The 13715-nt window shown below is 45.9% G+C and overlaps 1 protein-coding gene across 1 annotated transcript in view; it reads right to left on the bottom strand.

Moving 5' to 3' along the window:
- LOC138582687 (volume-regulated anion channel subunit LRRC8C-like) overlaps positions 1-13715 on the bottom strand; it is an 83105-nt gene that overhangs the window by 36203 nt on the left and 33187 nt on the right. Inside the window, exon 2 of the mRNA XM_069654237.1 lies at positions 3117-3180. Within this exon, the coding sequence (XP_069510338.1) occupies positions 3117-3180 (64 nt within the window). The remainder of the gene's footprint in view (positions 1-3116; positions 3181-13715) is intronic.

The following is a 13715-nucleotide window of genomic DNA, read 5'->3' as shown; positions in this document are numbered from 1 at the left end:
GAGTTAAAGTGGAAAATCACAATAGGTAGGAAAGTGGAGGGGGAAATAAAGATCAGGAGGGAACAAAAGAGGAGGAGATGAGGGAAGTCATAAGGAGAGGCCAGTGATAGGGTAAGCACAAGGATTGAAAGAGAGCTAAGGAATTAGAGAAGGTGCCCCGAGTTTATATGAGAAGCTGTGGAGCCAGGACCCTGAGTGAGGGAAGTTGTGAGAGACCTAGTGGGGAGCATGTAAAGACCGTCACCCCTAACCACACCATCACATTTCATCTACTCTACCAGCCACCAGGGCTACTATCCACTTTCGCTGAGGACCTATCCAACATTCTAACACATAACACTAAAACTAACTCTCAAATCACAGTACTAGGTGACTTTAACCTTGGCCTTTCCGACCCCAATGACACTGCTGCCCTGACTATCGACAACATGCTCACGAATGCAGGCTTTACGCAGCACATTAATAGACCTACACATTCCAAGGGCAGAATCCTTGATTGGTTAGCTGACCACAACTGCCCTATCAATATCATTTCCAACCAACCATGTGCGTGGACTGACCACAACTTAATTACCTTTAAGAGCATGGCCAAACCTATCAGCCTCACTCCTACTGTTGCGCCTGCTATTGCCACACGTAATAAACGTGACATAACCTGTGACAGACTGCTCACTCTCATCCTACCAGTCCTTAATGATCAGGAACTTACTTGCTCTCAACCCACTGCCCTGGTTGACACCTTTAACCACGCAGTGCTAAAAGCCCTAGACCTCATAGCCCCATCTAAATTGAGAAAACGTAAACCTCGAGCTCACCTCAACTCCTGGTTCACACCCCAGTTTAGAACTTTGCGCAACGCGCAAAGAAAAACGAATTGCGGAATCACACTGGAAAAGCAACCCTTCCGTAGCTAATAAATCCTGCCTCTTCCTTGCTACCCTAAATTATAAGGAAGCTATATTCCAGGCAAAAAAAGACACTTACAACAAACGTATCGAGCAAGCTAAATCCAATACCAAAGAATTGGTCAGAATCCAAAAAGAACTTGAAACTCCTGTCACTGCACCAGATACTTGCATAACAGATAGTACTTGGTGCACCAAAATCCAAGAGGCTCTCCTTGGCAAGATTGCTTCTCTCCAAATCAAAATTAATAATAACCAAACTAGCCTACAATCTAACCTGCAACCCAATCCTCTTCCAATTATAAATAACTCCATCCTAGACTCTCTGACTCCGTTCAGTTTCTCTCCACGCTCCATTACTGAAGTGGAAAAGATCATCAGCAGCCTTAAATTGCCAAGGTGATCTCTGCCCGGCGCCTATCATTAAGGAAGCAGCTCATGACTTAGCTCCATTCATCACCATGCTCATTAATTCCTCCTTCAGCTCTGGGATCGTACTTGACAACCTGAAGGATGCTTGGGTCATCCGTCTCTTGAAAAAAACAACATTGGACGCCAGCATACCCACCAATTACAGGCCTATTACCACGGTCCCGTTGCTACTAAAAATCCTTGACCGAGCCGCATACCTACAAATTCAAGATTACCTTGAATCCAACAAACTCTTGGGACTTAGGCAATCTGGGTTTCAGGCGCACCACGGCACTGAAACTGCCCTTATCGATCTTAAAACACAGATTGAAGATCTAAAAGACAAGGGCCACCTTGCTCTTCTACTCCTCCTTGACCTCTCTGCGGCCTTTGATCTCGTCAATCACCAAATATTATGTCATCACCTCAAATCAGCTGCACACTTCTCCGACAAAGCCACAGCCGGAATTAGCTCCTTCTTGGACAATAGATCAATGCGTGTCTTTTCTCCACTAGCAGCTGCCCAGCCTTCACCTGTGGGGTGCCGCAAGGTTCTTGTGTTTCCCCCACATTATATAACGTGTTCACAAAACCTCTATTCGATATCTTGGACTATCTGGGTGTCACCTACACCAATTATGCTGATGACACCCAGATACTAATCCCAATCTCAGGCGACTACTCAGCTGACTCCCGCTCCGTTAATGCCATCTACCAAGTCATCCAAGCCTGGATGGCGCAACTCGGACTCTGTCTAAAGGATGAAAAGACAGAGCTCCTCATTCTTGGCTCACCTCTAAAACTTACCAAACTTGACCCTGCATTCAATTCCTTTACCATTGATGGCAATACTACCCCAACTGCCAAGGACACCAAAACTCTGAGGATTTATATTGACTCTACTCTATCCTTGGCTAGACAAACCAATGCAGTCTCCCGCGCAGCTGCATATACCTGCAAGCTTATCACAGCTAGCCGCCCTTTTCTCTCCTCATCCAATTGCGTCACACTCGCCAGGACTCTTGTGCTACCCAAAATTGATTATTGTAATGCACTCTAACTGGGCACCAACCGCTGCAACTTAAATAAGTTACAAATTGTCCAAAATAATGCTATTAGAGCAGCCCTTAATATCTCCAGGCGCCAACACATTTCTGACAGCAGACGCAACATATGTTGTCTCTCAGTCCCACACCATATCTCTCTTAAAACTCTCGCCCTCACTCACAAATACCTCTACCACAAAGCACCTTGCTACTTGGCCAACAAATTTGCCCTTCACAACTCTATCAGACCCCATAGAATGTCTCAGACCAACTGCCTTGTTATTCCACGTTTCAACCTTCAAAGATCAGGTGGAACCAGCTTCCCTGTAATGGCAGCCAAATTATGGAACACGCTCCCGAATGCGCTAAGAGCAGAGCCTTCTTTCCTTAGATTCAAACACTTAACGAAAGCTTGGCTGTCCGCCAAAGACCTCTAGCTATGATGTGCCTTGTATATATCTGTAACATTGTAAATAATAATTTGCTCTGCCTGCCTACTGTTATTATATTTCTGTAACTTCTGTAATTATTGCTCTGCCTGCCTTATCATGTTGTAACTAAGTGAGGCGACCGGTTGCCGCCGGGGCCTGGTGCGCTATCCAAATAAAATAAACACTAAATAATAAATACTTGTGGTGGACTGCTCTCTTCCTCTGGTTTAGTTTCAGGCTAGGTCCAGCATGACACCAACTACAGAGGTAACAATCAGGCTTCAGTGCACAATAGAGACCCGTAAGGAGGACTCCCCTCTCACCATATGCTTGTTGCCCAAGAACATTGCCAATGAGATTACCAGAGACTGAGGCTTTGCTTGTGGACTGAAAAAGAGAGAATCCATTATGACAGGTTTGAGTTACTGCTTTAGTTTGCCTTTATAAAGTAGGTTTTGGGAAACACATCTGGCCTATGTGTGATACTTGGTCAGTTTATGATAGGCTGCTCCAGGAGCCATAGCTGAAGCACAGAATGGAAAGAAATATCTTAACCCAAAGCCAGAAGTAGTTACCTTCGACTGAAAGGCAGAGGGGCCTATACTCACCTGGGATCAAAGTAGCAAGGCTAAGGTCCATGGTCCCAAGACAACTCAAAAGCCTGAGTACGACAGATATGCTTATTGCACATACCTCCAGTGTTGGGCTACATTGTGTCATGGAACCATGACGCGATGTAAGTGGAACTAGCTCAAGGAAGAGAGCGCGTGGGAGAGGACAGAGGACCGTTGGTATGGCTGGAGAGCGGGGCTCGCACCATCCCACACAAACCCATATTAATAAAATAGGTACAATCTCTCTTACCGTCTCCAGAACGCGTACTTCAGGTGGCGACGAGGAAGGAGCGAGCCCTGCCTTGCCTAAATAGACCAGTGTGCAGCCAGCTGCTAAACGGCGATGGCTGCAACAGAAATAATGTGATCGGGACGGAGCGACATTGATAAATGGGTGTGCTCGCAACTGTGCCGACAGTTACGGGCAACGGTGCTCCGTTGCATCCTGCTCATAAAATAAAAACAAAGAAAAGAAGTCAGGAAGCATTCAAAGAAAGCACCTAGCCCATGTGTCACGTGATGTGCGGCCATTTTCAAGGACCAGGCAACATTATGCTGATTTATATTTGTTCTAAATACAATCCTCCTCGTCCCAGTAAAAGAAAAAGAATTTAAGAATTTTTACTTGGGAGACTTGTTAACAGAGAAATGCAGTGCAATGAATAGAATGTTGTATATGTGAACTGGTCAAAAGCTAAACAGATAGTATAGCACCACAGCTACTCACAGAGGTGGTGGAGGTATGGCCATGCACAGCGTTTCCCCGCCTACCATGTTCCTACCAGAGGCTATTGAGCCATCTATAACCTGGAAAAGATGGCTAAAGATCTTTGAGTAGAGAAATCTTTATTTTCCACTGTCTAGGGTCAGCTGGCCAGGAATAATTTGAGCATCTACCGGACCTAAGCACTGATGAGGGTCAAGATATGAACGAATATGAAAAAGCCATGAAGAAAATGAATAATCATTATGAGAAGAAACTGAGCACAAGTCTAGAGCGGTACACGTTTGGTAAATGCACTCAAAAAGAGGGAGAGAGTGTTGAACAATATATCACTGCATTACACAAACTAGCAAGAACTTGCAGATTTAATCAACAGTTGGATGAGAGACTTAGGGACCAATTTATGTCAGAGTGCAGAAGAAGCAAAGGAACAGAAAGGCTGCGGGCTGAGGATGAGCCACCACTGGAAACAGTGTTGAGGGTGGCCAAAGAGATTGACCATACGGAAAAGTGTGCAAAGACTTTAGAGGACAGAATAAAAGTGACTGCTGTTAGGCCCACACCTGCAGCTACCCTGCAGCCATGTAATGATTCCATAGCGTTGATGAGTGGCCAAGGTGGAATAAGAAGATGGAGTAACGATAACAGAGGTTTCAGATATAACGGCGAGAGCAGAGGGGCAATGAATAGGGGCTCTGGAAGAATATCGGACACAAAGGGACGTGGCTGAGGACAATACATAAGAGGACAAAGAATGGTTAGAACCTGCTATAGGTGTAACAGCCACTCCAATCTAGCCAACAGTCTAAAATGCCCAGCATTAAGGATGATATGTAGGATTTGCAAAGGCAAAGATCACATAGTGACAAATTGTAGAAACAAAAATTCTGCCAATTGGATTGGGGATTAAGAAAGTGATGAAGGAGAATAATGTATATCTGCTGTAGGAGATGGAGAAGATACAACGGACAAGCCAATGACAATTGGACATGTTAATGACGCTCCAATCACCATGATGGCTGACTCAGGTGCTAAATACACTCTCATTGCGGAAAGGGTGTGGAGGAGAATCAGCCCTAAATGTTTACAAGAGGTTGAAATAAAACCCAGAGCATATGGAGGGGTAAAGAATGATTTACTTGGCTGATTCAAAGTGAAACCAGATTTCAAAGGGAGACATGCTGAAGGACACATCAAGGACTCCTGAATGTACGCCTGGATCCGAATGCTGATGAAGCAGTATTTGCAATTTAAGATGTGGAACAGCACAAGAGCATAACAGAATATGAGGCATTCAAGGAAGGAATCGGATGCCTAAAGGGGTTCACGCATCCTACTGTATTGAAGGATGGGTGCAAACCTGTTGCACAAAAACGATGCATCTTACCGTTACCCATGAGAAGTGAAGTAAAAGATTAACTAAAAGAATTAGAGAAGCAAGGTATTTTAGAACGTATCAATGCCTCGGAATGGGTGTCACCCCTTGTTAGGGCGAATTCTCCAGGATGGCTAATTTCCCTTACCTATGGAGTCCCACAGCAGCTTTGCTGGATTTCTAGGATTTATTAGTTTCACCTGGTAAGAGTGTGAGCCTTTTTTCCCACTCTTACATGTGTTTTGCTGTGTGTGTTGAACATTTTCTTGTGTTCATAGACTGTGGAGCCTCCCCTACTCCATAAGCATCATCTTTTTACCGTGTGTTACACAGCACCTTCAGTGCAGTGACACAGGGTTGTCTTTTAGACTTCCCAACTCCGACTCCATTTTTCTGGGACTGACTACTGAGTCCCAGAAACATGTAAAGTTGCCATTTACTTTATTAGTCTCTTTAAAACTCATAGACCCAGTACAAATGGAGCATTGTTTCGCTCACTTTTCATTATGACTTGGCTGGTGGCAGTGGTAACTACCCTATTTTTCCTACCGCGGTTATCTTAAATAACCCTGGTACTATTTAGGTAATCTTGGTAGCCTCGAACTTAAACCCGCTAGACCATATACGTTTTTATACGGTTCCGGCTGGGTTTATTCACCATTTCTTTTTGTAAAAGTCTTTCTCGTGTTTTACTCTGCGTGCCAAACCAGGTTTGGTTCCTTTATTCACTGACCTTTCGCGGGCTTCTATTCAGAAGCCCTCGTTAGGTGCCTGCATGTCTGGGGGGGACAGGATGTGAGGGAGGGGTTTAGGACTCCCTGCACAGGGTCTCCTTGGAGACTGATGTCGCACTCTGATCTGATTGGCTGTGGTGACTGTCCCGGCGGGACAGCCACCCTGCTGTGTGATTGAAAGCTGTGTGAATGGGGGAAAACTGCATAAAAATCAGGTCTCTGGGGCTGGAAAGGCAAAGTCGCGACTGGAACGAGAGAAACGAAGAGGAGCTGACAGAAGAGGACCCCTACAATGACTGAAACGCCCGGTGAAGCCCTGCTGCAGGTCTGAATGTTCATACTCCAACGACAGGGAAGATCTGCAAGGAATCTTCTCCCCTTGAGCTGGTGGGACCAACCAGTTCACCCAAACTCCAAGCAAGGCTCTCTACTCTGGTCGAATTTGCTGTACAGAGCTACAGTGAACCTGATAGCCAGGAGGAACGAGCCCTGTATGCGTTTTAAGGAAAGCACCTTTTATTCGTTGCTTTGCTCTGCTGCTGGTTTCTTCCCTGGGCAGTGCACGACCCTCCAGTCTTCCTACTTCGTGTCAGTCCAACAGTCGCTTCAGGAACCGTAAGCATGCAGGACCTGCAAGGAACGTCCGCCTCAGCCACAGCCTTCATCTCCATTTAAGGTACTGTTCAAATCCAGTTGTTTGTTTTGTCCATCCATGGTGAAAGTGCGTGAAACCTTTTGCCAATTCGCGGGCTTGTCCTTCTCCATTCTTTAAACTAACTTTTCTGCCGACCAACTTCGTCCGGAACTCTTGGCAAAGACTTAACCGCAAACTACCCTGAACTGTGTGATCTTGAGCAAAAGACTCTGACCCATTGACTTTGGGCCAGGCCCTGTCTGAATCTGATTTCCTCACTGTAGTTCCTTTTTCTAGATTGCCCTGCTTACTTACTTGTTGGTGTTACTCAATTTCTGCCTAACTTTGTCTTTCCATCCCTTTTAAATTGCTGGAGTGCATTTTGCTCACACTTCATTTTGAGCCTAACTTGTCCAGAATCTATTGGGTGTGGTGTAGTGTATTAAGACTGTGATTTTTAAACTGCTTTACTTTAGTGAAATGTTATACAACTAATGTGTAAATAAATGTATATTCTTTTACTCAGAAACCTTGAGTCAGTGTTTGTTTGAATCATAGTAATTGCTGTCCTTTGTGTAACTATTGATACTGCTCACTTACTCTTGAGATAAGTCTTGCTGCTCAGCCATCGCTGGTAGTTTACTGTGTAGTACAGGCTTGTACCAAAGGTGAATTTGTACTGTCACTTGTAGTCTTAATTGTGTGTGGTGTTCCCAAATGGTACTGCTTATAATTCTGCCTAACACTGATGTACAGCGGTGAGGATCAAGTATAGTGATTACACTTAGAGTGCTGATATTACCTTGGATCACCTAACCACAAGGCTAACATCACTAAAAAGCAATATTAATCATTTCTGATATGGAAAGCAACAGTCAGGAGACCCTCCTGTGTTACACTGTGGATTATCTGAAAAATCTGTGTAGAGAAAGGAATTTCTCTGTTAAAGGCAAAAAGTCTGAATTGATTGAAAGGTTGTTAGAGAAACAAAGTCTGGAGGGTGGCTCTGAAATACCTGACCCCTCAGCAAATGTGGAAAATAATGAGGATGATAATGTGTCTATTATTGATGAGTTAGAGGAAGTAGGTGTGTTTCATAATGTAGGCCCCACTGCTCCCTTACCTGCTCAGCAACCTCAACCTTGTCCACTGGGACCCCTACAGGTCCTACACTCAGTCCTACATTCATTGCTCTAGAAAGTATGAGGCTCGAATTGGAATGTAAAAGTTTAAATACTCAAACTGAACAAAAGCATCAAGAACATAAGCTCAGAGAAATGGAGATGAACCATGCGTTAGAAATTGAAAAGTTGTCTATTGAAAATGCTTCTCTCGAAGGCAGAGTCTTCTAGGTCTTCCAGTCCTAAGAGACCCTGTATGCCTCAAGAAATTGTGGGCATGTATGAGGTTAAACTTGATATTTTGGATTGGTTGACAATGTTTGAATATAACCATGGGATTCAAGATATTATAGGGAATCAGTTACTTCCCTGGCTCTTCTCTAGGCTACCCACTGTTGCCTCTGATGTTGTGATGGAGTTGGGGGAGGTGGATAGGATGGATTATGAGTGTGTGAAGCTAGCTTTAATTGCTAGATTTGGGAAGACCCTTTCCCAGTACCTTAAGAGATTTAGGACCCTCAAAAAGCATGATGGCACCCCTTGGCCTACCTGGATATGTGATTGTTTGAAAAACTTAGATGGTTGGGTTAAGGGTTACAGAGTGAACACTTATGAAGGTATGAAAAATCTTGTTATGTTGGTGTCAATTTATGATGCCTGAGCTCAGCCAGCTCTTGGCTGATTCTAAGGAGATAGATCCAAAGAAGTTAGCTAAGGCTGCTGACTCGTGGGTTGCCAACAGGGCTACTCACAAGGATTCTGGGGCAACTCGGAAGAAGGAAGAGGGAAAGCAGCCAAAGAAATATAACAAGGAGAATTCAAATACCTCCAATCCAAAAGAGATCCACAAATAGCAACATAAGGGTAAACCACAAGGGAAACCGAATCGGGCTAGTGCACCATCTGGACCCAAACCAGATGGAGGTCAGAACAAACCCCCATTCATCAAGACATTTGGGAAATGTTATGTTTGTGGGTTAACTGACCATGTGAAAGGTGATCCCAGATGTAAGGGTAAACCTTCACGGGTCAACACTGTCTCCTTAGCCTTCTCCCCAGAGGAAGAAGTACCTATGGCCCGTGGAAACTTTCACCTACTGGCTGATGAACCCATGAGAGTCTCAGCTAGTGTTTCTTTAGTGTCCCTGGGCTTGTGGGAACAACAGAATTTAGATGTCTATAATTCCATCCCAGATAATACTAAAGAGTATTATAAAGATAGTGTTCTTGTGAATGGCCAGGAGACTTCTGCCATCAGAGACACTGGAGCAAGCATAACTGTGGTGGATGAATCATTTTTCAAGGTGGAGGATGTTGCTAAGGCACCCAAATGCCTCACCAAGTTATCTGGAGGCCCTGTGCAAATGCTTCCCCAGTTACCAGCTCTCATCCAGGGTAATGATATGACTTTCAAGATACCTGTTAGTGTGCAGAGTGAAGTGCCTGGGAGAGTCCTGTTGGGTAATGAGCTTCTTACGGTCCTCTCCCTTGCAGGCCTAGTGAGCTCCTGTCTCCTCTTACTGGGAGGCCTGAGGGTGCTTGACACAACTCCAAGAGTTCATAGACTGTGGAGCTTCACCTACTCCATAAGCATCATCTTCTTACTGTGTGTTACACAGCACCTTCAGTGCAGTGACACAGGGTTGTCTTTTAGACTTCCCAATTCCGACTTCATTTTTCTGGACTGACTACTGTCTCCCAGAAACATGTAAAGTTGCCATTGACTGTATTAGTCTCTTTTAAAACTCACAGACCCACTACAAACTACCTTAAATGCAGTTCTGAAAAGGGTTAATACTTATCCCTTTTTGTCTGTTTCTCTTGGAGCATTGTTTCACTCCCTTTTCATTAAGACTTGGCTGGTGGCAGTGGTAACTACCATATTTTTCCTACCGCGGTTATCTTAAATAACCATGGTATTGTTTTAGGCTATCTTGGTAGCCGCAAACTTAAATCCGCTAGACCATATACGTTTTTATACAGTTCCAGCTGGGTTTATTCGCCATTTTTTTTGTAAAAGTCTTTCTTGTGTTTCACTCTGCGTGCCAAACCAACTTTGGTTCCTTTGTTCGCCGACCTTTTACGAGCTTCTACACAGAAGTCCTCCTTAGGCGCCTGTATGTATGGGGGGACTGGATGTGAGGGAGGGGTTTAGGACTCCCGGCACAGGGTCTCCTTGGAGACCCATGTCGCACTCTGATCTGATTGGCTGTGGTGACTGTCCCGGAGGGACAGCCACCCTGCTGTGTGATTGACAACCAGGCTGTGTGAATGGGGGAAAACTGCATAAAAAGCAGGTCTCTTGGGCTGGAAAGGCAGAGTCGCCACTGGAACGAGAGAACCGAAGAGGAGCTGACAGAAGAGGACCCCTACAATGACTGAAACGCCCAGTGAAGCACTGCTGCAGGTCTGAATCTTCATACTCCAACAACAGGGAAGATCTGCAAGGAATCTTCTCCCCTTGAGCTGGTGGGACCAACCAGTTCACCCAAACTCCAAGCTCGGCTCCCTACTCTGGTCAAATTTGCTGTACAGAGCTACAGTGAACCGGATAGCCAGGAGGAACGGACCCTGCTTGCGTTTTAAGGAAAGCACCTTTTATTCGTTGCTTTGCTCTGCTGCTGGTTTCTTCCCTGGGCAGTGCACGTCCCTCCAGTCTTCCTACTTCGTGTCAGTCTGACAGTCGCTTCAGGAACCGTGAGCCTGCAGGACGTGCGAGGAACGTTCGCCTCAGCTACAGCCTTCTTCTCCATTTAAGGTACTGTTCAAATCCGGTTGTTCGTTTCGTCCAGCCGCGGTGAAAGTATGTGAAACCTTTTGCCAATCCGAGGGCGTGTCCTTCTCCATTCTTTAAACTAACTTTTCTGCCAACCAACTTCATCCGGAACTCTTGGCAAAGACTTAACCGCAAACTACCCTGAACTGTGTGATCTTGAGCAAAAGACTCTGACCCATTGACTTTGGGCCAGGCCCTGTTTGAATCTGATTTCCTCACTGTAGTTCCTTTTTCTAGATTGTCCTGTTTACTTACTTGTTGGTGTTACTCAATTTCTGCCTAACTTTGTCTTTCCATCCCTTTTAAATTGCTGGAGTGCCATTTTACTCACAATTCATTTTGAGCCTAACTTGTCCAGAATGTATTGGGTGTGGTGTAGTGTATTAATAGTGTGATTTTTCAACTGCTTTACTTTAGTGAAATGTTATACAACTGAAATGTAAATAAATGTATATTCTTTTACTCAGAAACCTTGAGTCAGTGTTTGTTTGAATCATAGTAATTGCTGTCCTTTGTGTAACTATTGATACTGCTCACTTACTCTTGAGATAAATCTGGCTGCTCAGCCATCGCTACCACTTTACTGTGTAGTACAGGCTTGTACCAAAGGTGAATTTGTACTGTCACTTGTAGTCTTAATTGTGTGTGGTGTTCCCAAAGGGTACTGCACATCATTCTGCCTAACACACCTGGTGGTAGTAAGGAAACCTTTAGGTAAGTTCAGAGTAAGTGTGGATCTCTGTCAATTAAACAAATGTGTCATACCTGAACAGTTTCCTATACCCACTATTCAAGGGTTGATTTCTACAATGGGACCTGCTAAATATTTTTCGACGCTTGACTTCACCTCGGCTTACCATCAAATAACATTTCACAAAGATTCTCGTCATCTTAAAGCATTTATCACGCCATAGGGGTTGTTTCAATGTAGCAGGGTGCCATTTGGCCTCATTTCAGCCTCCTCTGTGTTTCTGAAAGTTATGTATGGAATATTTGATGGAAAATGTGTGACATTTTTCCAGGATGAGGTCTTGATCTATGCCGATAAGAAAGAGGAGCATGATAGAAGTTTAGAGAAAGTCAACAAAAATGTGTAAAGTAGGAATGACACTTAGCAAGGAAAAGTCGAAAATTAACAGGAAAGAAATTGAGTATTTGGGTCACGTGATTTCCAGACATGGGGCCTCATTACGAGTAGCCCGGTAAAAACGGGTTCATTACTGGCATGCCGGTAAGAGGGGGTCCGTGCTCGTATGAACCCACTAATAGCGGATGATTATGAGTGCGCGAGCACGCGCGAACCCCCATGCCGGTAATGGAAATACCGGCATGCCGCTAAAGGCCCTTCAACCCCCTGATAGCGGCATCACCGGAAATAATGTCATCGCGCAGGAACGGGAAATGGACGGCGGCCATCTTTAAAACCATAATCCATTGCAATACTCCCGAACCAGTAGTCGATAACTGGAGAGCACAGTGGAAAACTATAGAGAATGTCAAAGGCTACCAGGAAGACCACCCCCCGGCTGCGGAAACAGCATTACTCAGACGCAGAGCTGACCATGTTAGCAGACACTCTAGCTGCACATGCAGACATAATCCAATCCCACGACAAGAAGCGGGAGGTGCAGCAACAAAAGAGGCAAATCTGGCAGTAGGTAGCCCACGAGGTATCAGCCGTAGGTACCACCCCACGCAGTGTGCGCAGTAAGCGGTGGGATGACCTCCGGTTGAGGGTATGCAATATCATGGCCAACAATCGGAGGGAGGCCATGTCCACAGGCGGGGGTGCCCACCCCCCTGCCAAATTGATGCCATGGGAGGAGACGGCTAGCAGATTCATCAGTCCTGAGTCCATTGAGGGATTATGCGAGATGGAGACGGGTGCGGCATCAACCGCGGAAGGAGGTGAATGACCCTGCAGATCCCTGTAGGGGAGACCATGACATAGCACAAGTGAAGTGGTAGAGAGTCTAGGCAAGGCAATGCATGTCCCAACACCGACATGACCATATCCAAGTCCAGATGGCGGGCCAAACGATGCCACACTGAAAGGCATGCTGAGTGCCAATCCCATAACCAACACACAGCCAACACACCTGGACCTTGCCCATGTGATACATCTCACAAACCCCAAATCAACGGCATGCCACCTGCCATGCAGTGAATGCTAACATGCCCCCTCTGAATACCCAGCGTGACACACCTGTAAGACATGAATGCATGATCAAATGAATAATGAACAGCACCATCTTATGCCTCTGCCCTGTCACACCATCACTGATGCCCTGCATCTCTTCTACCCCCCAGGCACCGATGAGGAAGAAGCAACCCAGGAGACCACCGCAAGGGCATCCACCTCACACCCTAAGAAGAGGGCAACCACCACCACCTCCGCTGGAGGCAAGCAGGCCACAGCCACTACCAGTGTGCCTGTGAGAGCTGGGACACAGCCAGCAACACCTGCTGCCAGTGTGCCTGACACACAATTGACCCAGCAGGCCACACCCACACCTGTCCAAGGGAAGTTCCTGGAAGCAACCGCCTCCACTGGGGAAGACTTGAATGCCAGTATGGAGCCTGAGGGAGACACCGAGGTGACATGCCCGGCCACCCAGAGCCCTGTGCCTACCCCCTCACCCCAACACCTGCAGTCACCCACCTGCAGTGAAGCTGATCCCTGCCTCCGTGACTGTGACCTACCCACCTCTGAGGAGTACAGTCCCGAAAATGGCGTCCACGTGACTGCACAACCCACCACTCCAGCTCCCTCCAAAACCCTGGAGACACGATTGTCGATGGTGGAGGCCCAACAGGAGACCATGTTAGACCTACTCCACCAGTACATAGCGGACGGGGAGGAAACCAGGTGGGGTATTGCCACAGCAATTGCGGGGACCACAGCAGCCATCGAAGCCAACACAACCGCTGCTGTTAATGCATC

This window comes from Ambystoma mexicanum, chromosome 3q (assembly GCF_040938575.1).
Source record: "Ambystoma mexicanum isolate Mex_15411 chromosome 3q, UKY_AmexF1_1, whole genome shotgun sequence".
In the NCBI taxonomy this organism is placed as follows: Eukaryota; Metazoa; Chordata; class Amphibia; order Caudata; family Ambystomatidae; genus Ambystoma; species Ambystoma mexicanum.
The sequence above is the reverse complement of the archived record's forward strand: the minus strand, read 5'-3'. Positions and strand labels throughout refer to the sequence as shown.